Source organism: Anolis sagrei, chromosome 4, assembly GCF_037176765.1.
Source record: "Anolis sagrei isolate rAnoSag1 chromosome 4, rAnoSag1.mat, whole genome shotgun sequence".
Taxonomy (NCBI): domain Eukaryota; kingdom Metazoa; phylum Chordata; class Lepidosauria; order Squamata; family Dactyloidae; genus Anolis; species Anolis sagrei.
The window spans coordinates 242,827,673-242,839,844 of record NC_090024.1 but is presented as its reverse complement, the minus strand read 5'-3'; the positions used below and the strand labels follow the sequence as shown (position 1 = coordinate 242,839,844).

The 12,172-nt window shown below is 45.0% G+C and overlaps 1 protein-coding gene across 1 annotated transcript in view; it reads right to left on the bottom strand.

Moving 5' to 3' along the window:
* The window catches only part of TM9SF4 (transmembrane 9 superfamily member 4), a 43,519-nt gene extending 36,769 nt beyond the window's left edge, over positions 1 to 6,750 (bottom strand). Inside the window, exon 1 of the mRNA XM_067468283.1 lies at positions 6,699 to 6,750. Coding sequence (XP_067324384.1) covers positions 6,699 to 6,719 — 21 coding nt within the window. The 5' untranslated portion in view covers positions 6,720 to 6,750. The remainder of the gene's footprint in view (positions 1 to 6,698) is intronic.
* Between the last annotated feature and the right edge of the window lie 5,422 nt (positions 6,751 to 12,172).

The following is a 12,172-nucleotide window of genomic DNA, read 5'->3' as shown; positions in this document are numbered from 1 at the left end:
GGCATTTTCTCCTGACATTTCGCCTGCATCTATGGCAACATTACATTTTTATTTATATAGATACACACACACATATATATACACATGCGAACACATAAGCATACATACACATGCACACATTTATATCAGCATTTTATTTGCTGCTCTCTGGTTGCTTCTGAATCGAGAGAATCGGCCGTCTACGAAGACATTGCCCAGGGGACGCCCGGATGTCTTGCAATCCTGCGAGGAGGCTTCTCTCATGTCCCCTCTAGGCGCTCTAACTGCCTATTACAGGGAAAACCAACTGATCCCTAATCCATCTAAAACACAGACATGCGCCTTTCCCCTTAAGAACAGACAAGCATCCCGAGCTCTGAAGATTACCTGGGAAGGAATCCCACTGGAGCATTGCAGCGCACCCAAATCCCTGGGAGTCACTCTGGACCGTGCTCTGACCTACAAGAAGCACTGCCTGAACATCAAACAAAAAGTGGGTGCTAGAAACAATATCATATGAAAGCTGACTGGCACAACCTGGGGATCGCAACCAGACACAGTGAAGACATCTGCCCTTGCGTTGTGCTACTCTGCTGCTGAGTATGCATGCTCAGTGTGGAACACATCTCACCACACTAAAACAGTGGATGTGGCTCTTAATGAGACATGCCGCATTATCACAGGGTCTCTGCGCCCCACACCACAGGAGAAATGACACTGCTTAGCCGGTATTGCACCACCTGACATCCGCCAGGAAGTAGCAGCCAATAGTAAAAGGACCAAGGCAGAGACATCTCCAGCTCATCCCTTGTTTGGGTATCAGCCAGCATGTCAACGACTTAAATCAAGACATAGTTTTCTTAGATCTACAGAGACACTCGCTGGAACACCTCAGCAAGCGAGAGTCCAAAAGTGGCAGGCTCAAACCCAGCATCTCAATCCGTGGGTGATACCAGATGGGAGACTCCCCCCTGGGCACACAGAAGACTGGGCGACTTGGAAGGCGCTGAACAGACTGCGCTCTGGCACCACGAGATGCAGAACCAACCTTAAGAAATGGGGCCACAAAGTGGAACCCACGACATGCGAGTGCGGAGAAGAACAAACCACTGACCACCTGCTGCAATGCAACCTGAGCCCTGCCACATGCACGATGGAGGACCTTCTTGCGGCAACACCAGAAGCACTCCAAGTGGCCAGATACTGGTCAAAGGACATTTAATCAGCTACCAAGTTTGCAAAATTTGTGTTTTTTGTTTTTTTTAATCTGTTTGTTTGTTTTGTTCTGTTAGAAATGTAATACAATGTTCTGGTTGCGGATGACACGATAAATAAATAAATATTTGCTGCTCTATTTTTCCTTCCTTCCTGTCCTTCCTGCACCTTTCCCTCTTTCCTTCCTTCCTTCCTTCCTTCCCCTCATGTTTTCCATCATACATCTCCCTCCTCTTCTTTCTTTCCTTTGTCTTTCTTCTTTTCTCCTCCGTTCTTATTTCTTCACTTCTTTGTCTCTTTTCCTGCCTATCCTTTCTGCCACTCAAACCTTTTCCCATTTTCCTTTTTCTTCCTCCCATCTCTCTTCTCCCATTTCTCTTCCTTTCTTTTACTGTCTTTCCTCCTTCCCTTTCTGCTTTGTCTTTCTTTTGTTTCATAATTTCCTTCCTCTTCCCTTTCCTTTCCCTGCCACTTTTCTCCCATCTTTCTTACTTCTGAGTACAAAATGCCAATCCTTTCAACAGCAAACATTCTATTGACTTGACTCTAGGACTAATATATGTGTGTATATATTATACACACATGAAAGAACCATTTCAAACCTGTGGATTCTCACCAATCATCAAAGTTTTAGCACATGTATTAGGCAGTGTTTCTTGTGACTGCTATTCAGAAAGGAATGATCTGCCCTTTGCTAAACTGGGCTTCTACATACACAGTTTACAAAGGACACAAACCTTTGTCTCAGGTTACACAACAGAAACCAAGGCAGACAAGAGTTTGGTGCAAATCCACAAGTGGTTTCCTTCAAAACAGAAATAGCATCCAGGAACATCCCAAACAACTTCCTGTAAGCACAGCTGTCTGGGTGAATCGGGAAACCTCAAACCCTGCAACGCCTTCCAAGGCAAAGAAATATCTTACTAGGGATGCAGCCACGCTGAAGAAATTGCAAGCAAGCCTGTTACAAAAAGCACGAAGCAGTGATAGCAAGTAAAAACATGGACTATAGACGAGTGAGATGAAGTCTCTACAATCTATATAAGTTTGGAAATACAAGACAATACTTGCTGTCAGTTATAGGCTAGATGGACAAGTTTGGGATGTAAGCAGAACCAGCAGAAGCAAATTCTGCTTGGCATCTTAAATCCCATCACCATTCAGTTTGTAGTTTGATGTTTCCTTCTGAGCTGGATTAACAGATGGAAAACTGGAGAGGGCCCCTGTACTTTTAATGGTTGTATAGAAGACATCAAAGACATTGTAATACTTCGGGTTGTTGTAGGTTTTTTCGGGCTATATGGCCATGGTCTAGAGGCATTCTCTCCTGATGTTTCGCCTGCATCTATGGCAAGCATCCTCAGAGGTAGTGAGGTCTGTTGGAAGTAGGAAAAAGGGTTTATATATCTGTGGAATGACCAGGGTGGGACAAAGGACTCTTGTCTGCTGGAGCTGGGTGTGAATGTTTCAACTGACCACCTTGATATAATGGCCTGACAGTGCCTGGAGCAATCTTTTGTTGAGAGGTGATTAGATGTCCTTGTTTGTTGTTTGCCATTGAAATACACAAGCATGTGAACAACTTCAACAGAAAGGGGGAAACCATGAAAATGAACAAAATCTGGCTACCAGTATTACAAAAAACTCTAAAATTACAACAGCACAACAACAGAAAGGAAACAAACAAGGACGTCTAATCACCTTTCAACAAAAGTTTGCTCCAGGCACTGTCAGGCTATTATATGCTATTCAAGGTGGTCAGTTGAAACATTCACACCCAGCACCAGCAGACAAGAGTCCTTTGTCCCACCCTGGTCATTCCACAGATATATAAACCCTTTTTCCTACTTCCAACAGACCTCACTACCTCTGAGGATGCTTGCCATAGATGCAGGCGAAACGTCAGGAGAGAATGCCTGTAGACCAGGGCCACATAGCCCGAAAAAACCTACAACTCAGTGATTCCGGCCATGAAAGCCTTCGACAATACATTGCAATACTTTGATCAAGAGTGGAGACTGCAGTCAAGACATTAGAAAGGACTAAGGTTGGATCTATACTGCCATATAATGCAGTTTGCAATTAATTATTGTATAAATAATTATTTGCAATTAATTATTATATTATATAATTGCAATTATTATTATTATTATTATTTTACTGACACAAAACACAGTATGTCACAGCAAACGAGATCTATATACTGGATTTCGTACCACAAAATCACAAGTCAAACACTTCCCAAGTGTCTAGGACTGTGTGGTGTATTTTCGAATGATGCGTGCAGATCCAAGTCAGGTGGCCTTTTGCAGTTGACAGATCATGATTTTGTGAATATTTATTGTTTCCAAATGCCGGCTGAGATCTTTTGGCATTGCACCCAGTGTGCCAATGACCACTGGGACCATCTATACTGGTTTATGCTAGAGCCTTTGCATTTATTATTATTATTATTATTATTATTATTATTATTATTATTATTTCTTGCCCATCTCTCCTCACTGATCAAGGCAGGTTACAGCATTGCTAAAACATACATTCATATAGCAGTAGAGATCCAGCCTAAGGCTTTAAAAGGTCATTATAAAGGAACTGGACATGATCCTGAAGTGTATCATGGAATAGACATGTTAGGATGATCCGTGCCATTGCATTCCCTATTTCAATGTCCGGCTGTGAAAGCTGGCCAGCGAAAGAAGCCAATAGGAAAAAACTCAAACAATCCGAAAGCTGGTGCTGGAGAAGAGTCCTGTGGATACCGTGGACTGCAAAAAAGACAAATAAATGGGTTCTGGAGCAAATGAAACCTGAACTGTCCCTGAAAGCTAAGAGGACTAAACTGAGGTTGCTGTCCTATTTTGACCGCATTCCAGATAGACAGACTCAAATCAAGGAAGCCATAGCTTTTGCCCTGAATTTGCTGCTGTCAACAGGTTGCCTTGGAAGTCACTCCTCCATGGAGTCATCATAAATCAAAGTCAACTTGAAGAAAATGGACAAGAACGAATTAGAAGTCAGTAAGACTGCAATCCAAGTGGATAGGCTCAACCAAGAAAGCCATGGCTGCCCTGGATTTGCAAGACATGAGGAGGAATATAGAGGGTATGGAGACTTGGAGGCTTCTCATTCATGGGGTCGCTAAATGTCATGGAGACATTTATCGTAGTAGTTAACAAAACACAAAGAAGAGAGGATTTCAGCAAGAGTCATTCATCAGGCCAACAAGTAAAGACACAGGAGCCCTCTCTAGTTTTAAAGCCTGGCAATTTCCAAGGAACTGCTATATCGATAATGGTAAAATAATAATAATAATAATAATAATAATAATAATAATAATAATAATGACGCTTGGGAAGCGTTCAACTTGTGATTTTGTGATATGAAATCCAGCATATAGATCTGGACCTACGGTGCTTTTGTGTCAATAATAATAATAATAATAATAATAAACTTTATTTATACCCCGCCACCATCTCCCCCAACGGGGACTCGGGGCGGCTTACATGAAGCCAAGCCCAAACAACAAATTACAATAAAATAAACAACATAGCATTAAAGTACAAAACATATAACCATAACAAACAATGTACACAAAACATAAAAAGCAGTAAATTAAACATAATGACAGTGAGCGGGTCGCATGTACATAAAAAGATTTTAAAATTCAGGGTGAAATAAAGGAGCAGAATTTGATTGTGACAGGAAAGAGGTTGGGCTGGATAGACTTTGAGAAGCCCCTTTGAACTAGGATTCCTTCAGAAAGTGTAGTTTTTAAAGAGAGTCTGGATGGACATGTGTCAGGAGGGCTTTGATTGTGACAGGAAAGGGGTTGGGCTGGATAGCCTTTGGGAGACCCCTTTGAACTAGGATCCATTCATAAAGTGGTGGGAGTTTTTAAAGAGAGTCTGGATGGGCATCTGTCGAGAGAGCTCTGATTGTGACAGGAAAGGGGTTGGACTGGATAGGCTTTGGGAGGCCCCTTTGAACTAGGATTCCTTCAGAAAGTGAAGTTTTGAAAGGTGGACATCTGTTGGGAGGGCTTTGATTGTGACAGGAAAGGGGTTGAGCTGGATAGTCTTTGGGAGGCCCTTTTGAACTAGGATTCTTTCAGAAAGTGGAGGAAGTTTTTAAAGAAAGTATGGATGGACATCTGTCAGGAGTGCTCTGATTGTGACAGGAAAGGGGTTGGGCTGGATAGGCTTTGGGAGACCCTTTTGTGGCCTCAGCCTTTGTAAGCTGCATCGAGTCCTTCGGGAGATCCTAGTGGGGTACAAATAAAGTTAATAATAATAATAAATAATAATAGGATCCATTCAGGAAGTGGTGGGAGTTTTTAAAGAGAGTCTGGCTGGCCATCTGTCGGGAGGGCTTTGATTGTGACAGGAAAGGGGTTGGACTAGATAGCCTTTGGGAGACCTTTTTGAGCTAGGATGCATTCAGAAAGTGGTGGGAGTTTTTAAAGAGAGTCTGGATGGGCATCTGTCAAGAGGGCTTTGATTGTGACAGGAAAGGGGTTGGGCTGGATAGACTTTGAGAGGCCCTTTTGAACTAGGATTCCTTCAGAAAGTGAAGTTTTTAAAGAGAATCAGGATGGACATGTGTCAGGAGGGCTTTGATTGTGCCAGGAAAGAGGCTGGGCTGGATAGGCTTTGGGAGGCCCTTTTGACCCAGGATTCTTTCAGAAAGTGGTGGGAGTTTTTAAAGAAAGTCTGGATGGGCATCTGTCGGGAGGGCTTTGATTGTGACAGGAAAGGGGTTGGACTGGATAGGCTTTGAGAAGCCCTTTTGAACTAGGATTCCTTCAGAAAGTGGTGGGAGTTTTTAAAGAAAGTCTGGATGGGTATCTGTCAGGAGGGCTTTGATTGTGACAGGAAAGGAGTTGGACTGGATAGCCTTTTGGGAGAACCTTTTGAACTAAGATCCATTCATAAAGTGGTGGGAGTTTTTAAAGAGAGTCTGGCTGGCCATCTGTCGAGAGGGCTTTGATTGTGACAGGAAAGGGGTTGAGCTGGATAGGCTTTGGGAGGCCCTTTTGAGCTAGGATCTATTCAGGAAGTGGTGGGAGTTTTTAAAGACAGTCTGGATGGGCATCTGTCAAGAGGGCTTTGATTGTGACAGGAAAGGGGTTGAGCTGGATAGCCTTTGGGAGGCCCTTTTGAGCTAGGATACCTTCAGAAAGTGAAGTTTCTAAAGGTGGACATCTGTCGGGAGGGCTTTGATTGTGACAGGGAAGAGGCTGGGCTGGATGGCCTTTGGGAGGCCCTTCTGAACTAGGATTCCTTCAGAAAGTGAAGTTTTTAAAGGTGGACATCTGTCGGGAGGGCTTTGATGGTGCCTTCCTTGTTGATACAAAGAAGGCTGAGCTGGGTGGCTCCTAGAGGCCCCTTGCAATAGCCATCCTTCCCTGGAGGCTTGTAAGCAGAGGCTGCGTGGCCCTCTGTCGGGAGGGCTTTGACTGTGCCTTCCTGAGAGGGAGAAGGGGATCCCACTCGGCACTCACTCACCAGCACCCCCGGGGCCGCCATCTTGGATCCACGTGTCGGCCGTGACGTCGGCGGAAGCGGCGCGCGATTGGCTCGGGCGGGACCCGTCGCCATGGAGACGGAGACGGCGACGGGAGGGAGAGGCCTCTTCCGCCTCCGCCATCTTGGGTATTGGCAAGGTTAGGACTCCGCGGCCATTTTTGTCGAGGCTCGGCGGCGGCCATTTTTATCCCTGGCGTAGCACGGCCATAGAAAAAGGAAGAGAGGAAGCTGGTTTCTCCATCTTAGCTACTGGCAACAGTAGACCTCCACAGCCATTTTGGTTGCGTCTCAAAGGCAACGGAAGCCCAAATGGGACAAATAAAAGGGGGTTAGAGGAAGAGAGCTCTTGGGCCTCTAAGGCGGGGGTTTCCCAAGCGCTGGGCCTCCAAGAGGGTTAGAAATATGGCAAATAAATAAATAAACTTATTACAGTAGGTTGGTTAGGCCCTCCATTGGAAGTCATCTATCTAAGCTGTTTCACCTCAGCAGACTGAAAGCCAAAACCAAAGTTACAACAACATCTGTTATAGAACTCCAGTATGCTGATGACAATGTCATCTCTGCACATTCAGAAGAAGATCTACAAGCCACTAAACACCTTCGCAGAAGCATACGAGAAGCTTGGTCTGTCATTGAACATCGAGAAAACCAAAGTGCTCTTCCAGCAGTCACCAGCCAATCTCTCTCCAATGCCAGAAATACAATTTAATGGTGTAACATTAGAAAATGTTGACCATTTCCGCTCCCTTGGCAACCACCTCTCCACCAAAGTCAACATCGACACCTAAATACAACACCGCCTGAGCTCTGCGAGTGCAGCTTTTTTCTGAATGAAGGAGAGAGTGTTTGAGGACCGGGACATCCATAGGGATACCAAGGTGCTTGTTTATAAAGCTATTGTCTTCCCAACCCTGCTATACGCCTGCGAAACGTGGACTGTCAATCCTGGAATGATTCCATGAGCACCGCCTCTGAAAAATCCTGCAAATCTCTTGGGAAGACAAGGCGGACAAATGTCAGCATGCTGGAAGAAGTAAAGACCACCAGCACTGAAGCGATGGTCCTCCGCCATCAACTCCACTGGACCAGCCTCGTTGTCCGGATGCCTGACCACCATAGACAGGCATGTAGCCGGGGGGGGGGGCTCGGGGGGCTTCAGCCCCCCCCCCCCCCCCCGAAATTCTCATGGTGGTTCGCGAAAAGGCCTTACTGGTGCATTATTTAAACTGTTATGTTTATTCATAATTTGATCACCATTCTCAATATATCCCATATGTATGGGGGTATTGGGGTAATGATACTAAAGGTTTGCTAGGCTAGACCCTCTTTCACTCAGACTCAGCCCCCCCCCCCGAAACTCAGCCCCCTCCCCCGAAACCCCCCCTGAAAAATTTTTAGCCCCCCTCGAAACGGAATCCTGGCTACGGGCCTGACCATAGAATCATAGAATCAAAGAGTTGGAAGAGACCTCATGGGCCATCCAGTCCAACCCCATTCTGCCAAGAAGCAGGAATGTTGCATTCAAAGCACCCCTGACAGATGGCCATCCAGCCTCTGTTTAAAAGCTTCCAAAGAAGGAGCCTCCACCACACTCCGGGGCAGAGAGTTCCACTGTTGAACGGCTCTCGCAGTCAGGAAGTTCTTCCTCATGTTCAGATGGAATCTCCTCTCTTGTAGTTTGAAGCCATTGTTCCATTGCGTCCTAGTCTCCAAGGAAGCAAAAAACAAGCTTGCTCCCTCCTCCCTGTGGCTTCCTCTCACTTATTTATACATGGCTATCATATCTCCTCTCAGCCTTCTCTTCTTCAGGCTAAACATGCCCAGCACTTTAAGCCGCTCCTCATAGGGCTTGTTCTTCAGACCCTTGATCATTTTAGTCGTCCTCCTCTGGACACATTCCAGCTTGCCAATATCTCTGTAGACATGGACAGTCTACAGACATCACATGCAACTCCTGGAACGATTTCATCAGCGCTGCCTCCGGAAAATCCTGCAAATCTTGTTGGGCTCTGTTGCAAGAGGGACCCTGGGGCCAGAGCATTGCCATCCAGCTTTGCTGCCTGCTCAGCCCTGGGCTTGCCCACGAGGAGACCTGCAGCCACACCCTCATTCCAGCCAGCTGACCCAGCAGGGAAACAACATGGCCCCCGCAACCTCATCGCGCTGCTACTTTAATGGCTGCGCCACACATCGTTGAAATACCTGCGCCGGGTGCCTCCATATCCACACTGCCCATCATTTGGACATTGGAACACCTGTGCGGCCGCTCATTTTCGGGGTTCCCTTTCCTCTCCTGTTGCTTCAGACCACTTTTTCCATCAGTCCACTTTGGTTGGGATTCAATGTTTACTTTTAAGCTCTTTTTTGTATTTATATTTGAATCATTGTATGTTTACTTTAAAGCTTTTTTATTGTATTTCTATTTGAATTACTTCTAAGCTTGTTATTATATTTATATTTGAATTATTATCTCATGTTTATTATTGCATGTTTAAATTGATATGTTATGTTTATTATTATATGTGTAATGCAGCATTGTCCCCCACTGGGGTGAGAAGGGTGGGGTATAAATGTAGTATAATAATACTACAATAATAATAATCTCTTGGGAAGACAGGCAGGCAAATGTCAGCATGCTGAAAGAAGCAAAGACCACCAGCATTGAAGTGATGGTCCTCTGCCATCAACTTCGCTGGACCAGCCACATTGTCCGGATGCCCGACCACCGTCTCCCAAAGCAGTTGCTGTACTCCAAACTCAAGAACGGAAAATGGAATGGTGGAGGACAGGAAAAGAGATTGAAAGATGGGCTCAACGCCAACCTTAAAAACTCTGGCATAGACACTGAGAACTGGGAAGCCCTGGCCTTTGAGTGCTCCAGTTGGAGGTCAGCTGTGACCAGCAGTGCTGTAGAATTTGAAGAGGCACGAATGGAGGGCGAAAGAGAGAAACATGGCAAGAGGAAGATGCGTCAAGCCAACCCCGACCGAGACCGCCTCCCACCTGGAAACCAATGCCCTCATTGCGGGAGAAGATGCAGGTCAAGGATAGGGCTTCACAGTGACCTACGGACCCATCACCAGGATACTACACTTGGAGGACCATCATCTTTGGACTATGAGGGATCGCCTAATTAATTTGATGCCGACATGGCCAAGCTACGTTTTCTCTGATGTAGCTACAAAAAGTTTGGATGTTTGAATCTAAGAGAGAACGAGAGGGATGTTATAATAATATGTATTATTCTTATTCTTATCACCATCCATGTTAGATAAGACACAACCTTGCCATGTTATTTTTTTAAAAAAAAACCTGTTTAATTTCAACTACCGATAAGGAAACAAGCCAACATCTAACCAATGTTTTATGAAGCAGGCTTGTTTTCACTAACTAGTGCAGTATTTCTCAACCTGGGGGTCGGGAACCCGGGGGGGGGGGGTCCACAAAAGGGTGTCAGAGGGGTCACCAAAGACCATCAGAAAACACAGTATTTTCTGTTGGTCATCTGGGTTCTGTGTCGAAAGTTAGGTCCAATTCTATTGTTTGTGGGGTTCATAATGCTCTTTGATTGTAGGTGAACTATAAATCCCAGCAAATGCAACTCGCAAATGTCAAGGTCTATTTCCACAAACCCCGCCAGTGTTCACATTTGGGCATATTGAGTATTCCTTCCAAGTTTGGTCCAGATCCATCATTGTTTGAGTCCACAGTGCTCTCTGGATGTAGGTGAACTACAACTCCTAAACTCAACGTCAGTGCCCACCAAACCCTTCCAGTATTTTCTCTTGGTCATGGGAGTTCTGTGTGTTAAGTTTGGTTCAGTTCCATCATTGGTGGAGTTCAGAATGCTCTTTGATTGTAGATGAATCATAAAGCCCAGTAACTACAGCTCTCAAATGACAAAACTAGTCGTCGTCCCCGAAACTCACCAGTATTCAAATTTGGGCATATTGGGTATTTGTGCCAAATTTGTTCCAGTGAATGAAAATACATCCTGTATATCAGATATTTACATTACGATTCATAACAGTAGCAAAATTACAGTTATGAAGCAGCAACTAAAATAATTTTATGGTTGGGGTCACCACAACATCAGGAACTGTATTAAGGGGTCGCGGCATTAGGAAGGTTGAGAAACACTGAACTAGTGTTAAGACTGACTATAGTTTGTAACTCCTCTAAATCAGTCTTAACACTGGTTAGTGAAAACAAGCCTGCTTTATGAAACTGGTGAGATGTTGACGATTCCTTATTATATACTTGCATCAGAGATATTGGCTTGTAGATTGTCAGCAGTTTATTCTGTAATTTTGTGTTAAAATTGTTGTTTACTCATTCAGTCACTTCCAACTCTTCGTGACCTCCTGGCCCAGCCCAGGCCAGAGCTCCCTGTCGGCCGTCACCACTCCCAAGGTCTCCTTCAGGGTCAGTCGTCACTTCAAGGATGCCATCCATCCATCTTGCCCTTGGTTACCCCCTCTTCCTTTTTCCTTCCATTTTTCCCAGCTTCATTGCCTTCTCCAAGCTTTCCTGTCTCCTCATGATGTGGCCAAAGTACTTCATCTTGGCCTCTAATATCCTTCCCTCCAATGGGCAGTTGGGCTTTCTTTCCTGGAGGATGGACTGGTTGGATCTTCTCGCAGTCCAAGGCACTCTCAGAACTTTCCTCCAGCACCACAGCTCAAAAGCATCTTTCTTTCTTTGCTCAGCCTTCCCGAAGGTCCAGCTCTCACATCCGTAGGTGACTATGGGGAATACCATGGCTTTAACTATGCGGATCTTTGTTGTCAGTGTGATGTCTCTACTCTTCACTATTTTATCGAGACTGGACATTGCTCTCCTCCCAAGAAGGAAGCATCTCCTGATTTCCTGGCTGCAGTCTGCATCCTCAGTAATCTTTGCACCTAGAAATACAAAGTCTGTCACTGCCTCCATGATTTCTCTATTTGCTAATTATCAATCAGTCTTGTTGCCATAATAAATGATATAAATAAAGTTGTATTAAAACACAAAATTACAGAATAAACTGCTTTCAATCTGTAACACAAGCCAATATCTCTGATGCATTATATTGGCATGGGAAATGTCCAGAGGGAGCTAGGTGCCGTCTTTACTAAACCATGGTTTCATGCCATGTCCAATACAGTTGGTCAGTGATGCTTTCGGGCAAGCAAGTATAGGATCCTATTATGTTCACATCCCCATATTTCCAAAATTATCGCAGTCTACAGCCCCCTGGTGGCACAACAGGTTAAGCCGCTGAGCTGCTGAACTTACTGACCAAAAGGTTGGTGATTTGAATCCGGGAAGCAGGGTGAGCTCCCGCTGTTAGGCCCAGCTTCTGCCAATCTAGCAGTTTGAAAACGTGCAAATGTGAGTAGATCAATAGGCAGGGAGGTAACGGCGCTCCATGCAGTCATGCTGGCCACATGACCTTGGAGGTGTCTACGGAC